At 40.0% G+C, this 27,036-nt stretch overlaps 1 protein-coding gene across 1 annotated transcript in view; it reads right to left on the bottom strand.

Annotated features, from left to right (window-relative positions):
* Positions 1-415: 415 nt before the first annotated feature.
* The window catches only part of unc5db (unc-5 netrin receptor Db), a 191,885-nt gene continuing 165,264 nt past the window's right edge, over positions 416-27,036 (bottom strand). The window contains exons 12-16 of the mRNA XM_046034066.1: positions 23,489-23,716; positions 16,329-16,478; positions 11,398-11,562; positions 6,432-6,610; positions 416-4,265 (exon numbers count right to left, since the gene is read on the bottom strand). Coding sequence (XP_045890022.1) covers positions 4,004-4,265; positions 6,432-6,610; positions 11,398-11,562; positions 16,329-16,478; positions 23,489-23,716 — 984 coding nt within the window. The 3' untranslated portion in view covers positions 416-4,003. The remainder of the gene's footprint in view (positions 4,266-6,431; positions 6,611-11,397; positions 11,563-16,328; positions 16,479-23,488; positions 23,717-27,036) is intronic.

Below are 27,036 nucleotides of genomic sequence, written 5' to 3'. Positions count from 1 at the left end.
AAATACAAAAAAAAAAATACATGTGCACAAATATGTATTTTATAGACTTTGGCAGAAAAGAAACCTAAAATATTGAGCAGAAAGCAGTCATTTGTTCTCTTGAATGAATTTATGCCTACATTATGTTAATTTGGGACAAAAGTGTGCAAATCCGTTTTTACATGAGAGGCAAAAATTAAGCAAGGCCCGGGAGCTTAACCCCTACTTCCACCCCTGCATCCACATGTAAGTTATCACCACTATCAAATCTCTGCTGTGCTGGGCTTGATGTTTTCCTTTAGTTGAGTCACAAGATCAGAGCCTAAATGGCACATACTGTGTCAACGCTGTACATATTCTATGTGATTTAGATGATGGAACATCAATTTACGGATAGTTTCACCGCGTGATGCAAAATAACTATTGTTTAGACAAGTTGAGATCTTTAAACTGTACATTTATTTCCAAAAGGCTGCATATACATTTGCAAATTCTACTGTACAGAAAACATCCAAAATGTCCATAATTATAGTTACAATATACCACAAAGCTGCCCTGGCATTACCAAACATAGATGTTCAGCACTAGAAAAGCTCTGCAGCCTATTCAATATTATAATCTTAAATACTTTTTCAACTAATACCTTTAAATGTATGTCAGTATGATTAATTGTTCTTTTTTTTCATCCCCATCTGTACTTTACAACATTCACCATTTACAGTAGTTAAACAAGGCACAAGAATAGTGATATGAAGCCAAAGGCCATGCGTGGAGCAAAAAAGAGCATGAGACTGACCGACTCAGGTGACAGAAAATCATTGACGCAACAGTGAACTTTTAATCTCATGAAACAGGGTTAGTCTTACACCAAAGCATTATACACAGTGAGAATACGTTTGTGTATGTGCATGTCTGAGCTCACTTTTAAGAAACAGAATTTCAACACGTTTATGAGATACAGTAGACAGAGCTGAAACACATCCAGAACGAGGGTTGAGCGTGATGGGGTGTACCGCACGGACAGGATGCTCCCGATGCAACATAAGCCACCGCTACGCATTACAAAAAGCACACATTTCCATTTTTGACACTCTTTGCTTTGCAGGAATGAAAAGGAGAATCCAGTCACAATTAAGGAAACAAACATCATGGGGAAAAAAAGATTACCTTTCACTTTCTTCACTTACCAGCTTAAATTACATAAAAGATGAATATAATTTGATTAGAAATGCATAGAGACGATGTAGCGAAATAAAAATGGTTCTTTATCATGGCAGGATGAAACCATTCCCATATCAGGTCAGAAATACTCAGTGATGGACTCAAAGTAACCGTATCATTCTTGATAAAACTCTGAGGGACACATTCACACATTTAGCTCCCTTATCTTAAAAATAACCAGCATTTAAATTAGAATAGAAATGAGGGGAGAAACGGGTTTGAAATGAGAATTGTGGATTGAGTTTATTTAGCCGACAGCAAGGATTTTACCTAACTTTATTCATGTTAATTATGTAAATCAATTATTCAAGTCAGTCATGGTTGGAGGGACCAATTTGAAGATAAAGAAATGGTCTCTGATTTTGTTATAGTATCCAATAATATCCTAAAAATGCCAGAGTTTTCATCTAGCTCACTGCTTTTGACTCTTAATACAGTTGAGATGCAAAGTGTGCAAAACAATGCGGCAAAAGTGATGGAATTATGGTGTTATACATTATATGGGTACGACTGTTTCCATTGCACTTTTGCGCTTTTATCGATATGTCAATTTTTCCATCTCAGCCAAGAGTAAAAACGTATATATATATATACAGTTTATTTTAGATATATATATTGTTCCACATTGTTCATCCACTACTTTTTATGAGCAAATTGGAAATTCACGTTTGCCAGTCAAAATCCAAAGTCAAGTCAATCCAAAGCTATAGCATGGCTTGGTGAAGTAGAAAGTAAGCTGAATATTTTTGTGCATTTAACGTTACTGACACACAAATCATGGCTAGAACTGCTGGAATAGCGTTCTATGGCGGGGTGCAGCCCACTTTGTTTGTTTCCCATTTACAGAGCCAGTGCTGAGTACAAAAACCAGATCGGCCAGCTGAATATGACAAAAAGACGTGTATTGGATTAGAATTGTTTACCACACCTTTAAGGTTCATTCCGCTACGGTGGAGGCAGAAATCTCAGAGGCAGATATCTCAAAAACTGGGGGGGTTGGGGGAACAACTCTATTTTCATGGCTAGATACCACTGGGGTTAAGTGAAAGACTATGTTTGTGCATGATTTGGGTGACCTAATTTACCCAGCATGCATCTCTCTGGCAAAGTAAAGATAGAGAACATTGTTATTTAAGCCTGAAGACTGCATGTTGCTGAAAATATTTAATGTAAAAATGATTCATTAAAAATCAATTCTGCCCTCGATGACAATGAGTGTCCTTGAATAGCTGACTAAAGCTCTGACTGGTTCAGCTGGGTACAATAACAAAGTCAGGGAGTGTGTTCAGGTTAAAGGTTTAATGGTTTTCTCAATGTACAACAGAGTTTCTTTATCTTGGTGGCTTCTCCCTTTATGGCAATGTCATACAGTACTATAGGCCACCTTTTCATTTACCATTACCTCAGTGATTGACACCAAATAGTTTTTTGCTTTTTTTGATTTCAAGCCTCACACGCCCAGGACATCCTTTCCCTCATCATTATTTCTGTATGATGTGTGTCTGGTGTTGATCTGAACAGATATGTGACTGCATGTTGTATTTCTGACACTGACGTCATCAGTGTTTCCTTTTTTTGTTTGTGACATATTATTTAAACTTGCAGTCCATGTGCACATGACCTCTGCGGTCATGAAATGTCAACGTGTGTGTCTGCATGTGAGTGTTGGGGGTGCGGGGAAGTGGTGGTGGGGGCAGTTGGGTGTGTCAGAGCCTGATATGAGTATCTATGTGACGGGTGTTAATGGTGGGAATTGGGAGATAAGACACAGCGATACGCTCTCAGCGGAGGAAACGATGTTGTACAGCTTCCTCCCTCTCTATCTCTTGGTGGAGAAAACTGTACTGAACTGTAATGTTACAGTTAGAAATCTCACTCCTGACACATTACGCCATAACCATGTTTTTCCCCCCCGTATAACACATGTGAAGTCACCCTCACACCATGCTGTCCTTCAAGGTTACACTCGGGCTGACGTGGTATTTTTTTAATGACTTGGTGTATAAATGATTTTACAACACTGGCTGTCTATCAGAAGTGCCAAAATACTAGATGTTTAGATTTTTTTGGGGGGATGAATTTAAAGATACTTGGCTTTGAAAGTTCACAATCACAACATCTAAGCAATCAGCAGCTTCCTTTTAAAAATATAATATTGGACGTCAAGAAAGTAGCTATTAAGTCCTCATTCATTCGTGGACACAGGGATAGATGTGTGTGTGTGGAGGGGGAAATAGATCTCTGATTGACGCCACAGTATCATCTTATTTGCATGTAAGAACTTCTATGCAAATATGTCCAGCTGCCATGTGGACCACTGGTGAAAGGGAGGGGGGGCTGCAGGGACAATCCCAGGGGGGGGGGGGAAAGGAGCTCCCAATTGCTTCTAACACAGATTCAGAAAATAATCGTTTACAAAAGTTCAGGAAATATTCCGCCACCCCAACCCCTCCTCCTCCCCACTCACCCTCAGAGCTGGAAAATGAATATACTGAAGGGCAGCTTTTACTTAAAATAAGGAACAAATAAATAAAAAAGAACTTTAAAACCAAGTGGAAAGGCGGAAAAAGATTTACAGTCCATCCTCAGACAGATGCTTAAAAGAGAGGGGTAGATCCACAGCAGGTACCGGCTCACCTCGGCCTGTTGCGATTGGTCAGCATGTTGACTGCTCGCCCCGTCTACTCACAGACAACCTGATGACCTTCCAGCACTCCGCCACAGCGTGTTGTCCATCACTGGCCGTGCATGTTCACAGATATATGCCTTAGTTCATCAATTTTCACTCACTGTCTCTTTTCTCTCAGCCTGTATATTCAGGAGCAGAGTCCTCTGTCTTCTGATTTGTTAGTTTGCCTGTTCCACACAGACTGCCCGCTTGTATGTGATTGAAGTCAGACTCTGGCTCATCCTGGTCCTTGGGGGAGCTTTTGGAGTGGATCTTGCCAATCTCCTCGAGGGCACTGGCAAGAGAGTCAAGGTCAGCACCGTCCTGGTGGCGAGCCTCCCAAAGGCTCAGTATGACCGCCGACGGGCTCCGCTGCTTTGCAAAATAACCCAGGTTTCTGTAGAGGAGCACACAAAGCCGAATTAATGAATGACACAGGAAGAGGTCACTCTCAGGAACAAAACACTGGCAAAATGTTTAATATTGGCTTTAAATATGGACTGGATCCTTGCTGATGATGTATGTATTTATCTTACTAGATGTGAGTCAAACTGAATCTGTAAATGAGTAAAATCGTTTGAATTTCCTTTGAAAGAGTGTTGAGTGTGATTTGATGCACAGAAAACAAGGAAAATAGTTCTCAAACTGTGGACCTTAAAGGTACAATGTGGAAGAACTGAGACTGTCTAATTCATATTCCAAAAAAATCAGGGGCAGCATATCACAGCTAACTGCTTTTAGCTCAGTTACACGTGCAGCTAACTTAGCAGTCCTATTAGCTGACTGAGAACCAGAAATGGAGCCGGGCGAGCGGGCAACAGAAGCAGGCTCGGCAAGCTTCCGGTTAACATGGCCAGACCGGGACCAAACAGCCTCCGAGACCAAGGAGGCTGTGTGGCAATAGGAAATACAGTACTGAGGTGACTCTGACTTCGGGGACAACGAAGACACAGCGGGTTCAAGTGGTAAGGTACAGCTGAGCTATACTATCACACTATTGCCTCTCGAGGTACAAAGTGATATTACAATCCAGGATGGCCTGGGGCTGGCTGGTTAGCATGCTAACTTCAGTAGATAGCTCCTATGTGACACAACAGGCCACAAATAAATACATTCTCATCAATACACATTTGGTGCTCTAGTATTTGGCACAGAGGAATGATATATAGATCCGGCTTCTATATACACAATACTGAAATTATACTATTAATCAGTTCATTCTTGGCTGGTCTTTTCATTGGATTTGTTGCCAATCAATATTATATATTAAACATATTATTAAATGTTTAAAAATCTATTAGATAGATAGATAGACAGACAGACACCCAAACATTTATTTTCTAGAAGGTCCTACAGGTAGGTCTGTCAGGTCAAAGTAAATGAACCCCTTATACTGTACTTCACACACTGGTCCCATTATCCCATGCAAAATGGATTTGTTTTACTATAATTATGTATATTAAAACGTATACCTAGTTAGAGAATGAAATGCACAAAGAACGGTTATCCACATGTCCCACAACACTCCAAACGCCAATCCTGGATCACTACTAACAAAATCCATATGGGTCCTTGGGTCCTCTTCATTTGACTATAAGCAAATCCACTTATTATATCTGTAACTGAAAATAAATTTAACCTTAAATTTCTTAGTGCACTAAACAAAACCATCTTGTAGGTAAAACAAAAAGTAGGACCTATTAAAACTCTTAAAAACATAATAAAAATAAATTACCACCACAAAAGATGGGTAATTACTGGCAAACACTGTTTGATTTGGATTTAATTCTCAGGTGCTGCCAAAATTAAACAAAGGACGGCTTGTTGCCATGCCAATACAATGACTGTATGTGTCATGTTGTGTTGAATCCAGTCGGGGGCAGTGTTTCACTGCCACTCCTTCGTGCTTCACAAGAGAAAAATCATCAAGCAACATAAAAGGCTGCAGCCATTGGTCACATCAGGCTCAGTTCAAAGCCGCCCAACTTGGAGAAGAAAGCTTATCTGGATAATTTGGAATCTCAAAGGACTCTTAGATACCAGCGTCTCATGATTCATGCACTTAACAGGAGATTATAGCTGCCACAAGCTAAGACCAAATATAGAAGCAAAGACAACAACTGGATTGCGTAAATATTAGCGTAGTATCTCCTCATAAATGCATATTACATATTTTTTATTTCATCAAAAAGGACAAACAAGTGAAAAATAGGTCATCACATTTTGTTTGGCTGACTGACAGAAATGTTAGAGATGAATTTGATTTAACATTATTTTAGATTTTAATTAATGATATAATAGGGCCAGCAAAAAAACCAAAAACACAACACACATAAGCCCCAGCATACAGTTCAATTACCAGCCCTGTCTTCTGCTGCTGAGAAACAACATGAGAAATAAAAGGTACCTCGCAACAAGAAGCATATAAAGCCCCATTCGTGAGGGTAACAACACTCACAGGATTGTTATAATTCTTGTCTGCATGTGTTCATGGCGAGGCCATTACAGAGAAAAATGTGAATATATCGTGCAATCTCAGAGAGGATGCACATCATGCACTCACCGATCTAAGTGGAGTTTCTGGGCTAAGAGTTGCCAGTCCTTGCCCTTGGCATTGGCAGTGTCGAAGGTGGCACAGATCCTCTGGCGAATGGACAAGGGGATTTTGAAGGCCTTGGGCCCCGTCTGGGACGTGATGGTGCAGTCTGTCTGCATAAAAAATGGAACTGACTCCTTTTCAGTCTGGAGGAACAGAACAGAAACAGACTATAATCAGACTGGGGTCAGATAGGAATTGCAAATGTCACTCTGTGCTTCTTTTAACCAGCCTGGAGAGCCAGATGGACGGGGTTTAATGGGTCAGGACAATTCAGACAGGTGTGTAACATTTTAAAACATCAGTGCCTACACTTGAAACAAACAGGACAAATGTGGAGACATCTGGTAGGCTCTCGTCACGCAGTTAGTGCTGGCATTTCTCAAAATGAAAGCAATACTCCACCCCAAACCTATCTTTTGATTATTAAACACTCAGTGATGTGGACTTAAAATGTGGCTTTAAATGTTGGGAATTTGCTCAGTTTGGGTAAACAGAGGGTGAATCAGTTTGAATTCAGCTCAGTTACAATGGATCCCAAGCAAGCTGGAAGCTTCCGGTCAGCGATCTGATGCGAACGCGCAAGTCCCTCAAACCTGCATTCTATCGAACGGCCAGCAGGGGGCGACTCTTCTGGTAGCAAAAAGAAACCCGGCTTCATTAGAAATAATGGTAAAATGACCCTACTTCTCAGTTGAATAATTACCTCAGTAAACACTTTCATAATGAGTTTATGGTCTCAAGTTTTCTTCAATACAAAATGATGTTGATTTAGTAAATAATGGTCCCATTTATTTTAAAATAGACCATAAAGCAGAGTATGTTTCAGACACTGTGTAAATTTAACCAGCGTCGTTGAAAAAGCTTATTAGGAGTTGGCTGTTCACTTTCTCTGGTGAGTACATTTAGTTTTAAGACTGTTGTTCGCTAGACAAAGTTATCACAAACCAACGGGTGACGTCTGACGACTACGTCCATTTCTTATATACAGTCTATGATCCCAACAATGAAGGCCTGCCTCCCACCTACCACTGCTCAGAACCACTTTAACCCAGCGGCCTGCTAGGTGAGCAAGCACACAGTTACTTTCACAATAAGCAAAACACCATTCTCTAGAAAGCTAAAGAGGGACTTCATCCACCACACTCAACACAATATGTACTTAAAGCATACTGTAAATATGAGCATACACACAGACAGCAATGAATGAATGGGTTCACTATCGAACTCTATTGTAAGTTAAACATTGAAGCTGAGGTTGTCTATCATTAGAATGCTCGGCTTTCTGTAGCTTTTACCTTGAGATATTTCTGGTCTAATAATGCCTATATGATTACCATGCAGGCCACAGGCCGTCTGTCAACACTGGTGAACCGGATAGTAAAGGTTAATATCTGTCATGAACACTGAGTCTCCTCACAAATCATTGAAACTACTGAAAGAATTCCACTTTTTTCAGCAGTAGCAGAACCCACAACACAAACATGACTCACAAACCGTGGCAGCAACATGCATGTCCAAGATGTGTCAGTGTCCTCTGGCAAGACTCCTGTTGTCGCTTTGTGTATTTGGTTAAGTTGTGTGATTTGCAGTAGGGCTGCCCCCTAAAAGTTTTCACTGCTCAGTTAGTTCCGGGAAAAAACGACGACCTGACCTGGGAAGACGAGGTTTTCAGACCTGGGGCAAGGACCCAGTGGGAAATGCTGCCAGGGAGAGGCGCTGATGAGCACCACAACTGGATCAGAGCGAGTGGTTAACAGAAATGGGTTCAGCAGCCTCCCATTGATCACAGGCCAGCACAGAACGCAGTCTCCAAAACCAAGATAATAAGTCTAAGAGTATTTGTTTTTGTGAAGTTGGAAGTTATTTTCATTCCCGTGCTTTGAACGAGACTGTGATGTTACACTGTGTTGAAATAAATGAATGAAATATTCAGTCTCCTTGCTGTTTGATCTGATACATTCAGAATCATTACCGCCTGATGTTAACAGGCATCTCGCTGCGTGTCTCTTCTAAAATGTATATTTTAAAGGCTCATTATTACGGTTTTGTATTTCTCTGTAATGAAGTAGTGTTTACATTGATTCCTTAGCCCTGGACCTCAACCCATTTTCTGATGCCCCCCAAAAATATATTGAAATAATTAAATTAATCTCATAAATGTGCAAAGACTTGTCAATTAATGGCTTGTACTAGTGACTAGTAGGAGAATTTAAACGGTCGCAGCCCTAATTTGCAGCGCGCTTGTGTATTTGCAGCTAAATGCTGTGCATGTGCTGTCAAATTGATGAAGATGTTTTCTTAACTTGCTTGCCTTTTGTCTATTTGCATGTGTTGTCTTGAGTTGCAATGTGTTTGCCCTTGTCGACAACATAATTATCCGCCCCTTTGACTCCTGACTTCCTGTTTGGTCTCATATCACAGTCCAGCAGATACCCCACCATATCCAGCCTGAGGCACATCCAGCTCACGCACGCATGTCGTCTCCTGATGTTCCTTTAATTTTTATTTTATTGGCAGCCATTGACTAAAGAATTGACCAACTGACCTCTAAAGGTATGGTCACATTACACTTATTTACCTTAAAAATGTGCTCCATCTCCCATCCACTTGAATTCATGCCCATACGGCTGACAAATTCACGCATGCGTTGACAGTTTCGCTTCACTCTCCAGCCGGCTATGGTGGACTCGCAGTTCACTTTTGTTCACCTGTGACTGAGCGGTTGTGCGTGGTCGACATATAGAAACACTGACGCAGTGTGTTTGGAAACACAGTATTACTGCCATTCTGCTGTGTGCCATCAACCTGTTTAGTACATCACGCTGCCAGACTTCCAACAGCATCGCTCTCTTACACTGTTTACAGTCTGTGATAGCTCCGCTCAGTATTTATTTATCACCCACTGGAGCCCTGACATCACATTCTTTGTCAGGGCTGAGGGCTGGACCGTTTTATTGAATGGAAAGCTGATGTAACAACGCCCTGCACATGATCAACACAACGCAATGCGCTCAACATAAGGAGGGATGCAGAGCTCAGTGTAGAGGCACACAGTAGTGTAGTTATACATGCACATACATCAGAAACTGTATATGTAATTTTCAAGTTGTCGGTTATCATCTCAGGTCAGGCTGTTTGCTGACTTTGTAAAATGCAATAACGTTGGCTTTTCATTCAAGTGAGGCAACAGGCCTAACCAGGACAACAATATATGTGTCTATCCACCACTTTTTATTGCAAATTTTCAAGTTGTGCATTAACCCGCATGGCTGAGGTGGAAAAGTTGGTGTTTTGATAAAACATCAGGTATGTGTGGAATGATGAGGAGACTACAACATTTCTCAAATTAATATGTTTTAACAAACACAAATTTGGGTTTGGGCACTACGCTAAACTGAGGCTTTTTGAAGACCCTTTTTTTCTCTCTCTCTCTCTCTCTCTCTCTCTCACCTGTAATTCACTGGTCTTGCTGTTTTGCGTGCATTCTGTGCTGCCGACAACTGCCACAACAGCCGGCTATTTAAAAAAAATAAAATATTCTTTGTGTGGTTCATCAACGGTGATAAATTATCCGAAAGTCAACTCGGCACAACACCAGTGAAGCTGGGCCTCCGTCTCTTCAGCAAGTGTTCCCCCTGCCACTACACACATACACGCTACGCCTACACGTGCGCACTGATGACCCAGGGTTAGGGGTTACAATTTTGGATTTATTCACGCACTTTAAAAACAAGTTTTTTTCTTTTTAAATATTTATTTACAGCATTAAACGTTGAAGTGTATATTGTGATAGGCTATATATTACCTTATTGAGAGAAAAATCAGACGTTGAGCACCCCCATATCACCAAAATGACATGATCCTTCTTTCGACTGTGAGATTGAGTCGAATCAGTCAATCAATCAATCTAATCTTCAACTATCTGGGGTCAGCCCTAATATAATTTATTATATATTATCATATTTAATGATCATATTTATTTTACTGTGTTAGCATGTGAGTGTGTGTCTGAGAAGAGTGAATAGAAGCAGTTTCTTTTATGAGAGATGACTAATTTTTTAGTATGAAACATGCAATGACAATAAAAGCATTCACTCCTGTGGCCGTGGAGCAGCTTTAAAACGGCTGGGCTGGTGCTTTGTATGAAGACAGTATTGATCCAACCTGCAGACCCACACTGTAAAATGGTGTAGACTCTCCACCTCTTTTTACTGTATGTGAGGAAATGAACGTGGTGATGATTTGAATTCTACTCACAGCTCCTATAAATGCTTTTATTTCTTCTTCCTATCTGACAAACCCTAACCAATCATGAAGGTAGGATTAAAACAAACCATAAAAATTAATTGCAAATAATATTTCACCCGTGTTTGTGACTGTAATGCCACAAGTTTAAATAGTGTTGGTGGCCTTGAGATAGGACAAGCACATTTGTGAGTGGTTGTGAAAAAGCAGTTGGGTAAAATCAATGAGTAGCACTCTCTTCTGCCTTAACAACTACTGTCAAGGTGCTCTTGAGTGAGGATTTCTAACTCCTAGCTGCTCCAGTGGAGCTGCTCAGCGGCTGACAGAAGACTGTTGTTACACTGGGCAGCTCCCAGGTGTTAATGCATGTGAATGTGATGCAGACTATTTGCTGGAACACATGTCTCCCTGGACAAATAAAGGTTAAAAAATATGTACGCTAAACGCGGTGAACAGCTGGATCTCTGATATCTGCGTTTAGCATAAATCTGTTGAAGAGTAGAGAGGAAGGAAGAGTGTCCTAACCGCTCTATTAATACACAATGCAAGCACAGGAGAGCTGGCCCTGCTGTCAGTGGACACACTCCAGGAAGGTTACATAAAGGTTGAATGCGAAAGTGAACCCCCCCCACCACCCTCCACCCTCCCCCACCTTCCCCAAGCTGCCGCAGCTGCAGAGTCTCACCTCGGCCACAGCCGTGTAGACCTGCAGAATCTGCTCATGGCCTTTGACCTGCCGCACGCTGATTTTGCAGGAGAGCTGGGCGGTGGCAGGGCTGTATCTCTCCAGAGAGAAGGCACAGTGCAGGGGCTGCTGGTTGCTGCACCACACTTGGGGGAAGGAGAACTCCTGAGGTGGCAGAAGAGGGACATCAGAAACATAACACAGTACACGGCAATGTTAACATATGCTCTAAATGAGATGATTCAGCTCCCTGTTCTACATGTGGCCACGCTGTCACATGCACAGCCACTTGCAGCACACTGCAAGATAAAAGGTAAGAGTTGGCTTTGAAGTCTCAATGGCTTGATGTATTTATGCAGGGAAATAACTATTGTTGAAGAGAGAAAGACAAAATCCTGATATTATTATCGAGCCTGATTCCCTCGTACAGTATCTGTGATGGCAGAAGCAGCTTGCGGGCTAAGTACTGTAAGCAATAGGAATACGAGATTTCCTTTGATGTATAATTAATTTCCAGAGAATCTGTGTGGAAACGTCCTTGACCTCTACTAGACTCCGTCTCCGCCATATCTGCATATTAAAAGTGACCTGTAAACGATTCTTAGTGAAGAATGTGGCATTAAAAGCTGCGGCCGGGGTGCGAACTGATGACTTAACCCTTGCAGCTTTGATCTCGGATGCCTGGTGCAGCTCACGGCAGCAGATAATTGAGTCTGGGAGCGGTGGCCGAGGAGGGAGGGGGCGGAGGGGGGAGGAGTGACGGACGTGGAAAGCTCGGATGCTCTTTAGCACTAAAAGCTGACTTGATGTATGGCATGACGCTCGGCTATTATTCTACACCTGCTCCGCCAAAGCAGCTTCACGGTGCCTGACTGTCATCCCGAAGCCCTCATAAATAAGTCTGTGGAGAGAGTGGGTGTAAGACACAGAGCTTTCACCCTGCATTCAGATCTTTAGCAACAACAGCGTACAGCGGGGACACAGCTCAGCTGCTCTGCAAACGGCAACAACAGGTACAAAACAGCATTCATAGCCTGCTGCGGTGCGCCTCATCATATACTGCTTCCATCTTAATGCCCCTGCAAGCAAAACAAACATAAAGCTATTAATCTCACGTCACGGCCATCTTAAAGATCCTCAAGAGAGAATGTGGATGACAGCAGGATTCAAGCTACAAGAGCGGTTTTAAAGCACAAAAGAGTCGAAGAGAAATTATTTTCATTAAGCCGGATTTGACTATCTTCTTTGTAGGAGCATATGTGATAAGTATGGCTGCCAGACATCACTGCCTATGAAGGTTGTATTTATTAGCATCTGACTACCTTAGCTGCAGTTTAGAGCGGGTTTAAAATGCATGCTAAGCTAGGCCTGATCGCTGTGTCAAAACGAACACAGGTTCAGCTCAGTTCTTTATTCTTCTTTCGGATACTTGGATACTTTCCAAATCAATCTGTCTCTTGTTAGTTTCTCCAAAGTTTCCTAGCCCAGCTTTAACACATTTGGCCCCTACGATATTAACTCTGTAACCTAACAATATGCTGCTTTATCAATTATTAGTAAAATACACTACTTGTATTCACTGTTGGGAGTAACGTGTACAAAAGTAACGCATTATAGTAATGCATGGCTTTTTGCTGTAATTGGGGTAATATTACACCCGTTACAATCTCAGTAACACATATGCACTTTAACATGAAATTAAGTGTTTTTTTATTTGTTTTTTTTATAATTCACCAACACTGCAAAACATTTCAGCACTGCAAAAAAACAATAACTCTGTCAGTAAAAGATTAATGTTATTTCCTGTTGCTGGAACTCGATGGTTGAGATTGTAGTCAGGGTGCAAACTATGGTGGAGCCAGGGAGAGCTTGGCTCCTCTTAATTCTTCTTAATGCTTCTCTAAAAACATGATATGTGAAATTAATATGAATCATGGATCATGCGTAAATAGGATTCTATATAAGTTGTCTTAAACGATTTACTTTCATGATTGGAGAGGCTGCTGTCAGTCCTGTCAGAGAGTCGGGAGATTTAAATAATTAATGAAGTTATGCTGCTGTACCTCATGCGTTCTTTATAGGGAGATGATTCATCCTATTTCACCCATCCGCAACCCACTATTAATCTGAATGTTCATTTTTATGACCCACCCGATCTGCAGATATAACTGTAATCTGCAAATCACTAGAACCCACCTATGCAGGCACATCTTACTATCTGAATAATGCGTCCATTAAACAGCAGTGAAAGTAACTCAAAAATAACATGCAAGTAGTGTAAAGCATTACAATTCAGTGATATTGTAATATAACTAATTACTCTCAAATGACAGTAACTAGTAATTCATAATTTATTACATTTTGGAAGTAACTTACCCAACACTGCTTGTATTAAAATTGTAGGAAAAACATACTAATGACTTAAAAACATTTATGAATGCAGACTTAAGTAAGAAAGTAAGAAAAATACGCTCTATTAAAATACAATAAAAAAGTATTATTTTTTCAATGTTATTATTTTTTGTAATTTATGAAAGAAAGGGTCTATTAGTGCTAAAATAAGAGCTGGTAGGATGCCTCAGGCCACTTCCGCTTCAGACCTCCACTGTCAGGCCGTTCAGGACAGGAAATACACGCAAAAACTACAAAATAAAAGCGTGCGATTTGACAGGATACGCATTCAAAAATTATAAAGGTTAATCACGTAGACATAGGGGGAGGGTTTTGGTCGTTGATTTATATTTAATTATTTTGTCAACATTGTAACGGGAAACTAGCAGGCTAATTCCTTAAATATAGCATATTGATTTGAGCCTATTCTACTTAGCACTTAAAGTGCCAATGTAGCAACAAAGCCCACTGTATATCGCTTCAATCATTCAACTAGTAACAGTATCTTTTTTTACAGGCACTGTTTATTTATTCTGCCAAAATATGACGTTAATTCCGGCCATACAGCTAGTCACATCCTGTCACAGAAAAAGATCGTCGTTGATTAAGAGTGTAACTTAGCCTCTCTTCCAGTCATCTTAAAAGAAACACACACACACTTCTCAATCATAATTTACCTTTGAAGAGTAATATACTATGACATTTTACTGCAATCAGCTGAATTTAATAGGAAAAAAACAGATAACTGTGGAAAGGTAGGCAGGGATTAATAAATAAATAATAGAAGCCTGGACAGAGACCTCATTGCTCATTATGTGGTCAACACTTTCTCTCACACACAGCAGCCCACTACTTGCCCCAGATGCGTGTGATACTGCAACAAAGTTCAAGTTTTAAAAGCCTGAAATAAACCAACAAAGACTACTGTCCAAGGAGAGACCGCAAATCCGCCCTTTATCGTATCATATTAATTATTAATCATGTCGTAATGACATTCAAGCGGTGCGCACAGAGGGTGCGCAGCATAGTTCGTTTGGAAAACGTGTTTATTTTAGTGTGTTTATCTTATTAATATAATGTACATTTGTCATTAAAAATAATGGTTGTTGCTGGTAAATGAATTACTGTTCCATCAAAATATCTACCACTATCAATATTTGTACATCTACATCACGCAAATTAGGATATGCCAACATTGGCTGTGGTGAGGAGTAGTATCTTTATGGATAACTGTTTAAATAACCGTGTGTTTTAAATATCTCACTGCTCCAAAACAGCTGATTCAAACTATCAACTCCTTATGAATCCTGAAGCTGCCTCAATCAGCTGTGTTGAAGCAGGGAGAGATTAAATCATGCAGGACAGGGGGAAACTTTCTTCAGGAGAGGGTTAGGAAACACTGTCGTAGTACATAAACTTCAGTACAACTAAGATCAATTCGTACAGCCAGCAAAGTCTTTGCACACTGTTTAACGTTAAGTGTGAAAAGCTACACCGAACGGTCTAAACGATATAGATCTTTATTAGATTAGATTATTATTTTATATCTTCTTTTGGACAAATAACTAACCTGAGCGTTGTCAACATGCTAAGACAAATGCAAACCTATGCCCTTGCAAAATGTTTAGCAAAAACGAACACACAGTAGATTCATAACGTATCAATAGTTTACGTTATCCAAAGGGGAAAAAAGCTAATCCTGCTACTTCAGGAGCTAACGCTAGCCACCGTTGGCGTAGCCTAACGTTACCAATGTAGAACGACAAATAACCTAACTTACACACGTGTAACATTCTGTAATTTGTGTGATTTAGATGTACAATATTGCCAGCGGTAGCTATTGACGGCGAACATAGACCAAGAGCAATGCATTCAGGCTTTACTCTGTTTTGGATAATGCTAGCCAGTCACCTACCGCTGTCGCGATGTGTAGAGTAGCGAAACAACCGGGAATTCATTACGTTCATACTGAAAAGGGTCAGTAGACTGCTTTGCTGGTTGCAAATGTCCAGTGTGTCATCTTAAGAGAATTAGTATCATTTTGTTTTTCATATTGGACATTCTGAGCTCTTCTGATCAGTAACACAAAGATGGTGAGTTGATGATATGAATTGATATGAATGACTCACAACAATGAATGTTTGATAATGAGATCTGAGTTATTCAGTGAATGCACAGCTGTATCAATGATGTCTGGATTATCATTATAATGGCTGTTATTTGTTATCAGAATAGTTGTTTGGCATGGTCACTTGGCTGTTTAGCTGTTCACTGTTATAATGTTGTCTTGGAAAGTTGTCTTAAATACAATACAACCCATTAGTCACTGTAAAATACATCCCATAATACACAAAGTAAATATGGCCAACTGGATAATCTGTAGCTAACAAACACAAACATATCACAGCCCCACACAGTTTAGTAAATAAACCCTGAGAGGAGCAGAGCGGAAACATCACAGCAAGTAGCTCTTAGCAGAAAATAAACAGGATCTTGCAAATTAGCACTTTAGTATCCTTGTCAGTGACTGCCATGGTTACCTGACATGTGGTAAAGGGTTTGATGCTCCACAGGAACTGGGGAACATCCTGGATGGACACCTGGAGGCTGAAGGTGTTCGCTCGGAAAGGCAACAACTTTGGCTCCTCGAGGAGCTGACCCCCTCTGGTCTTCTCTGCAGCCACCACTCCCTGGAGGGGGAGAAAGAGCAATGAAGAAAGGAAAGGAAAGGAAGGAAGGAGAAGACGGCAAGGAAAGGAAGGAAGGAGAAGGCGGCAGAGAATGGAAGGAGAGGGGTCAGAAAGAAAAAGGGGTTAAGACCTCTCTTAACCCCTTATATATATATAATTTAGAAGAAAACACACAAGAGAAATTAGATGAATACGAGAGAAAACTAAGAATCCTCTCCTTTTCTTTGAAGGTACAGTACCTTTGCATATCAGCACAAACACCTGTTGCTAATCCCTTCCTCTGTCACATCCACTAATTGAGTCATCACAAATATTAATACAGGAACAGGCCAGCAAGAAGTGACGTCAAGTCTCCGCCGAGCAAATCATACAACTCTTGCTCACATTAGCATCACATTTGCAGCCTCAACATGACAGATTGAAGCTTGAATTTAATGCTTGGGAGACGTGTGCGTCGGGGGGCAAACGTCCATCTCCCAAATTGAATTTGTGATGATGAAAGAGCACTTTGATTGTCGCTTGCAGTTATTCATCTGTCATCATTGTTCAGTGTCCCGGTGGGACGGTTCCATGTCTGGCCTGTCTATCCTTAGCTATCTGAATCACAAAGGGAAAAGACTGGGAACAGAGCTGTGACTAATGCCATGCTACGCTGACTGATTCTGACTAAGTGGCTGTCCATGCAAGAGCTTGGTTATGCATGTGTGTGCATGGTTGAGTGTGTGTATGCACTTATATGCATATGTTTGCAGAAAAGCGTGCCCGAGGCGTATTGCATCTTGCCATTGCTGTAGGTGGGGGAAAAAAGAAAAAAATCAATTATTGGCAAAATGCAGATGAAAGACTTTCATATGAAAAACAAATGTGGCAGCAGGGAACCTAAAATATGGTATTCAAAACTGTTAGACACAGAGCAGCTGGACAACGCTGGGTTTCTTTGTTTTCCCATAGCTAGCTTGTATCTATGATAACATTTCCTCGATCGAACTCATCTGAAGCTGTCAAGATGCCATGACTGAAGTTTTGTGTAGACTGTGGCTGCTGCTGATCTGCTGTTTGACACATCACACACAGTGACTGTGTCTTAGATCATGTTTTACAGCTAAGGGGTGTTGCAATGTCAACCAAGAATGAGAAATCCAGACAGAAGAATTGAAAAGTTGTTGGGAGTTATTTTCTGAGTCCAGGGCTCCAAAACGACTTCTTCCAAAACTTGTGACTGCAGGATCGAGCCACAACTGCAACCACAGAAATGTTCTCGCTAGAACAAGTTATATTTTATATTTTTCGTAGCAGATTGAAAAATATCTTGTGATGAAGCTGGTAAAGAGTCAGCTATCTTTAACTTTCATTTCATTTTTTTCATTTTTTTCTTACTTTAGAAATTCAAATTAGCATGTGACATATGTAGCTACCTCTGGAGATTTTATGCGCAGGACTTAGCTACTTTCCATTGAAAATAGTTTGTAGCACTGGTTTCATTTCAAAGGATTTAATGAGCATTAAACTCTCCCTGTTGAATCATCAGTACAAAACATAAGCAAGGCATATACAGGAATCCTGAGGTAAAATTCAATACCTTTAAGACCCTTTTAAGACGTTTCAATATATTTAGAGATAAGATATATATAAGACTGTTACGCCACTTTGAGCTGTAAATCAGCAACACACCTTTAAAAGGGGAATTGCAGAGGAAGGAATTTATTAATTATAATTAAATACATTCATAACATTTGTATTCCCTGTATGTGACTAGGTTGTAACCTCACCTAGAAATTGAGGCATTCACCAGCATTCTCAGTTGCCTATAAGCCTATATAGGCCAAATGTTTTCTATGTGAAGGACTGGTCGGATTTCCTGAATTGTCTTACATAGGCTATGACGTTACTGTAAAACATTTTGTGTTTTAGTTGGTTCAAACCAGATAACGTTAGCTTACCTGCAAACGCCGACCAGTTGATAACTACCTGACCTAGTTGTAGCTTATTTTCAGGCATAAATATCGAAAGTTTTTATAAGAATAACTTTAGTTAAACAGATGTAAAATAGAACAAGGGTAACATGTTGCTCACAGACGGAGGCAGCTAGAAGCAGCACATATTGGCACAATGGCATCCTGGATCTGGCTACTACAGAGGCTCGATCCACAACCTGGAGGAGGAGCTAGTATAAATGACTGTATTAGTATATACAGTCATATACACTATGTAAAGTATATTGTTAATATAATAGTAAACTGTAATATCATATAATAGTACAGTATATTATAGCTAGTATAATATTCATTCCAGCCACAGCTGTTTCAGTTTGGGGTTGTAACTTTTTTATTAATTAACTTTGTGCACGAAAAATTTTCTACATGGTAGTTAGTCTCTAACTTTAATTTTAAGTAGGATACAAACTCGTCAGTAATAATTAATTTATGCAGAACGATTAGTTCAACATTTGGAAAGTTTGCTGTAGCACATCAAACCTTTTATTATGTCCCGCTCCATCCAGGCTGTGATTGATCTGATCACGAAGTGACACTGACAAGCACAATGGCTTTATGAAAAGTTGAACGTGTTTCAATAACAGGCACTGATTTGGCTCAATAGCCTGCTAACATTAGCCAAACCCAAATATTGCTTCTATTTCCCCTGTTATCTTCTGTCTTACCCCTTCACCCGCTGACAGCACATCTTGCTCTTGTTTTTGGGTAACGGGGCTGTTCAAGCCGCCACAGCAATATTATGTAGCTGCAGCTCCGGAGGCTGCAGTTTCATGACCCGCACAGTCCTGGGACCACAGTTCTAGGACCGTAGTTCTTTTGTGTGCAGCTATAGGGTTAAGCGGTCGACATTCATATAATCAATAACTTAAGTTTAGGCACACACTCTGTGATGGTTGTGGTAAGGCTAATTGGCTTCGGGGGAGCTCTAAAGAGTTACATAGCTGCTAGCTAGCAAGCTAACCAGCCAGCTAGCTAGCAGTATCAAAGTAAACAAGGGTCCTAGAAATGCAGTTCTGGTCGTCGTAGGATTGCGGTCCTGAAACTGCAGCCTCTGGTATTGGCCTGGCTTGGTGGAATATTACAGTCGGTTGTGCTCGTAAAACTATTTTTAGGGGCGCATGACAGTGAAATACTCACACGGTAGATCCTTGGGCCTAACGTTATACAGAAGAATCACTCACAAACTGGCTCCCCAGGTTTCCTTTAACATTTTCAAAGCTAAAATACTATTTATACTAGGGCTTTACTATGATTTCTATCAAGTTTAAAGGCTGATTTTTGCTCCTTAATGAAAGTTGAAAAATACAGATGGTTAATTGTGGTTTAAACAATTTTTTATGGTCAGAACATGAAAATCACTTATCAAACAGTGGATCACTTCACAAATCTGAGGTAGAAAATTCAAAACTATTATGTTAAATTTTTTCAACAAATATGAACGAGTTAGTTAGTAAGTTAAAAAGTAAGTGCTAATTTATTCATCATTCAAATAAATCAGATCATACATTGCATATTTATTAAACATTTTTTATATTGTTATATTATACTGTGATAACTATTGACAGGCTATTGTTTTATTGTCCAGCCCTAATTTATAGTATGACTTGACTGAATAAGTGATGTTTATTATGTACTGAGAGATTTACATCCATATTGCTCAGTCTGCCCTGAGAATCAACATTTTAATCAACGTGAATCCAATGCTTTCCACCAGGATTAAATTCGTGTTTGGTCTGAAAGCACCATTACACACACTCTGGGTCTGAAAAGTGAAGCCAACATGGAAGTTCCTTAAACCTGCATTATTTCTAATCATGGTGACTCAACTGGTTGCAAAAAGAAGTCTGATTGAATAGAAGTCAATGAGAAAATGACACTACTTGTCACTTTTTCTATCTCAGTAAAAAAACTAACTTCCCTAATGAGTTTATTGTCTTATTATCTACTTGAAAGTATTCTTCATTATAGCATGATGTTTAATTTGTAAATTATAGTAAAGTATGCTTTGGGGCATTGCTACCTTGTGATAGACAAGTCGCTACTATTTCGACTGGTCAGGTGTAGCACTGCGTGTCCCTCCCCATTTCCACCCTCTCATCCAAATATGGTCACTTCTGGTTCCAAAAAGCCAAAATGCCAATCTTGAGGCTTCAAAATGGTAGTCCACAAACCAACGGGTGACGTCACGGTGGCTACGTCCCCTTCTTATATACAGTCTATGGGAAACATGCAGAAAGTGCATTGCTAGTAATATCTATGGGACGTCCAAGCAACACAGACTTAACAGCTCACCACCGGCCCTGTTTATATATCACATAATAACTACTGTGCTAAAAATCATTTTGTTCATCACATTGAAAAAAAACAGATGAAGATGATGTTAGAATTCAGGACAGTGTAGAAACCTCTGCCAAGGCTAAAGGTTGAGGTGAACAGTATTTTCTGGAAGCATTTACACTGGAAGGTAACATCTTCCAGCAGAATACTAATATAGGTGGTATTTTCAGGTAGGAAGCTTGTATCCATTGTCTCCCCACTACATTCTGAATGCTGTGACCTTGGAAATGGAGGGCCATTATTTTGGCCCATTCCGAAGCAACAAGACTTGCCTTTGTTGTTACAGCTGATACAACATTTTTGGGGCAATTTTAAGATCTTTACATGTACTGAATGATCTGTTAATTCTAGAATGGGATGATGAAGTCTTTAAAAGGTGCATCAATTTGGATATAAATATGTGGAAAATGTGACTTGTTGAAGAGCTTCTCTTTTATAAGAGACAGCAGCATTGCTGAGGAATATCATAGAAAATATCAGAAATTCATCCTTCCTTGGTCTCTGCTGAAGAAAATGTCTCCCTCACACAAGTGTTTGTGTTGCATTAGGTTTCCTGTTGATCCAGAATCCAGTCTGTGATTGTACCGGAGCTTGGAAAAACACACAGCAGAGATGTGGTGCTAACAGACAAGAGCCCAAGGGACACGTAAAAGTCTGGCATCTGCTTGGCAGGATGGAAATTCATAAACCAAATCCAGAATGCATTTTAAAGCCAGCTGCTGCTGACGGCTGTGACATGACAGAAAGGCGGTCGGGAGGCAGAGTCAGTCACGAGGCTCGTGGTGCTCTGTTCAGCTCGGCTCAGCTCTTCTGTTAGTCTAGTCTCTCCGGGGAGGAAGGGAAGCTTAATTTCCCTGATGTTCACTGATGAGAGCTCAATGCTTAAAAACCTTATAGGTCGCTGAATGATAATCAAATCAAACAAGATAAAAGAAGAATGATTGGTTAACATTTGAATGGCAGTGATTACAGTATGGCAGCCTTTGTCTCTGTCTATTAAAACCTCTGGAAGACAATCTGTCAGGCTGTTACAGAGTCCCCACTATCAGCTCTGCAGCATTGTTTCACAGTGGTAATGAATCTGCAATCACTCACATGGTTTAACTGGTAGACAGCACAGGCTGAGGTCCCTGCTGCCTCAGACAGCCGAGGCAAAAACCACATACACACAAGATGTTCAGTTTGAATCTAGGCCATGACCTGCAATATGTACTTCCTAAAAGAGTTGAAATTGCTAAAGTGAAAATGTGCATTCTCACGTTTTTGTGAAAGAGGTTAGAGAGGCAAAGTGTTGCACAGTTGTGATGCACAGTTGCAGAAAGATTGCCGATTTGCTGCTTTGAATTCTGGACTGTTGGGGAAATGTGTAAGAAATGCTTCCCCCTCTCTCCCTCTCGCAAAAAAACAATGATTCATTAGTGACAAGCCAACAGTATATTAAATCACAATGTAGCAGTCTTACTTTGATGTCATGCAGATAGTTTTTGTTTTAATTTACTCATATTTGAGATATTTGCTTCTGAGATTTCTGCCTCCAACCCAATACATAATCGAAATATAATGGAGATGAATGGAACTTAATTTGTCCTTGTAGCTCAGGATATTATACAAACCTCATTGTTAATAGTTTTCAAGGGGACTAAGAAATAGTCCCCTTGAAAACCTTGGACAGTGGGTTCTGTTCTGGGAGTAATGAGCACACTGGAGCAAGGCACTGCAGACACAGAACAACATTTGCATTCATTTGGAGTTGTGTTTCTGGCAAACTGACTAGTGTCAGTCCAATATTCACTTTCCTTTTAGGTTTTGTTTTCATCCTCCACCAGCTCCTGAGTGAAAATTCAGGCTCTTTAGCTGCCAAATGTTCCATTATGTTTACCACCTAGCTGCTAACTTTGTCTGTCTGTTGTTTGTCGCTAGGTATGTAGTGTAACAATGGGTATATCCGAGCTTTTGGCTGAAAACAGTTGAAAATAGCTTGCCACTGGAAATAAGGCTGATGAGAACCATGACAATGCACCGAAACAGTAAAGTTGCGAACAGCAAAACCAAAACAATGAGCTGAAAATGCTACAACACTCTGTAACACTGAGGGGAACTGCAAAGCCAGGTGATATTCTCCGTGGGTTTGTCACCACGAGTGACACCTGTCAAATTACACAAAGTGATTTGATCCATTCTTAATATAAAAACATCGAGTAATGCAGCTTTAAGTCTGTCCTGCAAATGTGTTGCCATTAGATGCAACAGTAAATTTACCTTTGAGGGTTTTTTGTATATGTAGGCATCGTGCATTAAAGGGAGAACTTTTCACTTTTCACTACACATATTCTTCTTTAGCAAACATTAGAAACAAGTACTGTACTAAGTCGTACAGCTAAAGAAGGAACTTCCATGATGCTGCCAGATCCCAGGGTAAACAAATGAACTCAAACACTGGCAAAAGGAGTAAATAGTATTACCTTTCTTACATTCTTGACGGCGTAAAGAAGAGAGCAGACGTTCCACCATGGCCAATAAATTAAATGCACCAGTCTAGTATTAACTAGCTTTTGCCCTATGAATTATCAGTTTATAACCTCAGACTCGGCTTGGTAAAAATCATGACTCAACCTTTGTTGAATGAACAAAACATAAGAAAACAGTGAGCCAAACACACAACCAGTGTCCTTCCCCCACCTGAAAGGCGTGTGGCGTGTCATCCACACAGTACACCCGCAGGATGTAGCTCACGGAGCCGGCCTCCATGCTCCCAAACACAGCCAGCTTCAGCCTCTTGACGGCAGCCTGCGTCAGGGGCTCGCCCACCAGGGCGTACGAGCCCGGCTGGTCTAGCAGCAAGTGGCAGTTTGTCGAGTCCATCAGGCAGTAACAGGAAGTGGACTCCTCCTCCACCGTCATCACTTCCTGCAATAAAGAACAGAAGACATACCCAAAAGACGCATTAGGTATCTTTCTGATGTTATCAGCCTAAAGCTGCTTTTGGTGATGCTGACCCCATGACTCTCAGCAAGAACATAAAATATGGTGCATTTTTCACTTGCATAATTGATCAAATACAGAAATATTTTTTCTTTAAAATTTAAATGCTGAGTGATTTTTCAGTTCAGGGAGATTATTTTGGAGAAAATTGTCCTTTTTCTAGATAGTAAAATACGGCCTTCAATAATAGTACATACAATATAGGTTGGTTCTTTCTTCAAATAGGATATTCTTACCTGTTTCCTGCTGAGAATAAAATGGAGCAAAAAAGATTATTTGCACTATAATATCAAATTCTTAGTATTCAAACACGCAGTAAAAGCTTCTTGCACTCTGGAAAGTCTAATGGAAAGGTGTGTCATTACATTAGCTAGAACACTGAAGCATATACTGAATACAAGTACACAGTCTTTACATATCATCTCCACCACCACACAGTTTTAGACAGGTTAGTTCTGTCAGCAGGGGTTACACACTTTAATGTACTTGTTCACCACACTCACTTCTCCATCTCAAGTGCTTCAATTCAGTTCAGCAGAAAAGTAGGCTGATCAAGAGATAAGGGTTCAACTACAGCCAAAAAGCTGGGTTATGGGGCCGATGACCAAAGGAGATGAGTCCTGTCTTGGTGTGAACCTTTAACTATAGTTTAATTACAGGCGTGAAAGGTCCTATAATTAAATTTGGACATATCTTTAATGTCTTTACTTTTTCCCAAAATTGTCAATATGCATACCTTGGATGACACCAAGCAAGGCAGATTAATTTACCTAAGATCACTAACACTAAGATCAGATTTAAGTACCACATACTATATATTCTTAACTATATCACAAAGGATTATCTTGCACTTGTTTACATTTGTAATTTTTAGCTCCCAATTCCCTACATACAATACACATTTCTTCAGTTCTTCTGTTTCTCTACAAATACCACTTCACAAAGTGTGAAACATTTAAAGTTTATCTAGTTAATGAGAACATATATTTTAACTCCTTAGAGGGGAATTAGAATTAGAATCCACTCACATTATATAAAACTAAGCTATAAACAACCTCCAATAATCACAAATAATCACTTTGTTTTACACACTGCGTGAGACTTTCCCGCCGCAGAGAAACCCTTCAACATACCGTCTGTTATACACAAAGTTGCAGGCAGAGTTTGTTGCTGAAGCCTGTTATAGAACTGAATATTCATGCCCAGAGCTACATGGATATCACGGCTAGAAAACTGTGCAAATGAACTTCTGTAGACAGTAGAATGTATTATGGATTGAGTTCTGGTACATTGCTGTTGCATAATGGTGTAGGTAACATAACACAGGTTTAAATCACAAAGCAAAAACCCACACCAGTTGTGAGCAGTCTCCTGAGAATGTGAAAAACCATTTACTACATGAGTGATGGTGTTAGTACATAGCAGAACACAAAATAGTCATTATAAACAATATAGACAGTATAATTTATGAGGTGACAACAGCAGCCAGGAAATACTTCATTATGTCCAACTGGAATGAAGGAATATTTTATGTTCTGGCTTTCATTTTTTCCTTTCCTTTCCTTTCAAACATCAGACATTGAACAGAATACATTACAGTGTAACAAACCCAGCAAGGACTGGGAGTTCTATTATACCAATGGGAGTTAATGACAAGCCAAGGGAAATATCCAAAAGTGCTTTTGCAATGAACAAGTGAGCTCATTCAAATGAATGCCGTTTCAAGCACTCTTGGTTGAGTGCATTGTTGTGACGGAAATCAGAAATGATGTGTCACCAATTCCACTGAAAACTCCCTTTACTTCAAGGGAAATATACTCGAACAAATACTGCAAATGATGCATAATATGATAAGTAAAGATTTGTTTTTAACCTACTCGAGAGCCAAAATGTAAGGGATTCCTGCGTTAGGATAAATCTGGTAGAGAAAGGCAAAGTGCACCGAATTCCCCTTTAAGTATCTTCCCTTCATTATCCAAACCATCTCACAACATTATCACACAGTATGTTGCAACCCCCTTCTTAGCAAGCAGAAAGAAGCCATGAAATACACGTGATTATACAAGTTAATGAGGAGCTGTGAGACCAAACAGCATGCTAAAAATTTGAGCCTGAGGAGCAGTATTTATTCCCTCACAAATAATCACAAGTTAACTGGCAGTATGGCAATCAGACGGCAGGTTACTAGCCATCATGCCCTGCAAGACAGCACACCTCCTTCTGTTCACTCACTGTTGGGTTGCTTTAGAACAGCGTTACACGCCAGATAACTACAGTCCATTATGCCAACATGTGTTTTGACCTATAAGAGAGTATTACAACAACATGGAAATACTAAGTGATATTCTATATTTGTCTTGAGGTTTATGGGTCAGTTTTGACTTTGGAAACAACAGGGGAGAAAATGATCTCACCACAAGGTCTATTTAGTAGCAGTTCTGGAGCTGCCAAATGATTTTGTGGTGAGATTGTTTGTCAAAATGAAAAGACCCAAGCCGACCATAAACTGATCCTACCAACAAGCACTGTCTAAAAAAACTTAATTCTTCTGTAGTTTATTTTCAGTCAAACACACACAAAACATCCAACTGCTGTAAGTACTCACTGAATATGTAGTAGTATGCAGTTGAAAATAGTCCCCCAAAAATGTACTATTCCCTCCAGTTTGAGGTATATTTGTCAAAAACTACATTTGCCAGCGGTTTAAGGAAATTACAGACCCATTTAAAAAATTTAAAGGAATAGTTCCACATTTTAGGGAAAATGTTGTTTTTGGTTCTTATTGTGAGGTAAAGTGAATTGAACATGTGTATTTCAAGTGAATGTGATGTATTTATTATATTAGCTACAAGATGTATAAACTTTGATATATCTTTCGTTTTTGTTGCAAGTTAACTGGTACCTTCTAATTTTGTGTTTCAGTTGTTGTCTGTCTAGGGTGTGGGTGGAAGCAGCAGAGTGAGCCAACTGTTTTCGTTCTGTGTATTTTTGTGTATTCGTTTTTTTGTTTTCACTGTGTACTAGTTACGTTTTGTCTTTGTATAATGTATTTGTGTTTTTGGACCCTTTGAAAACGAGATGCTGCATCTCAAAATTGACATTGAAACCTACAGCCAGGAAACATTAGCTTAGCATAAAGTAAGCTGAATAAGCTATAAGCAGTTCTGGCACGGAGAATAATTTTTTGAGTGATTCTTAAGTGGATTTATGAACGCTTATTCACAATAGACATCGGAGAGGATGAA

The sequence above is a fragment of the Micropterus dolomieu genome, linkage group LG21, assembly GCF_021292245.1.
Source record: "Micropterus dolomieu isolate WLL.071019.BEF.003 ecotype Adirondacks linkage group LG21, ASM2129224v1, whole genome shotgun sequence".
NCBI lineage: Eukaryota > Metazoa > Chordata > Actinopteri > Centrarchiformes > Centrarchidae > Micropterus > Micropterus dolomieu.
Note: the sequence above shows the minus strand (reverse complement) of the source record. Positions and strands in the feature narration are given on the sequence as shown.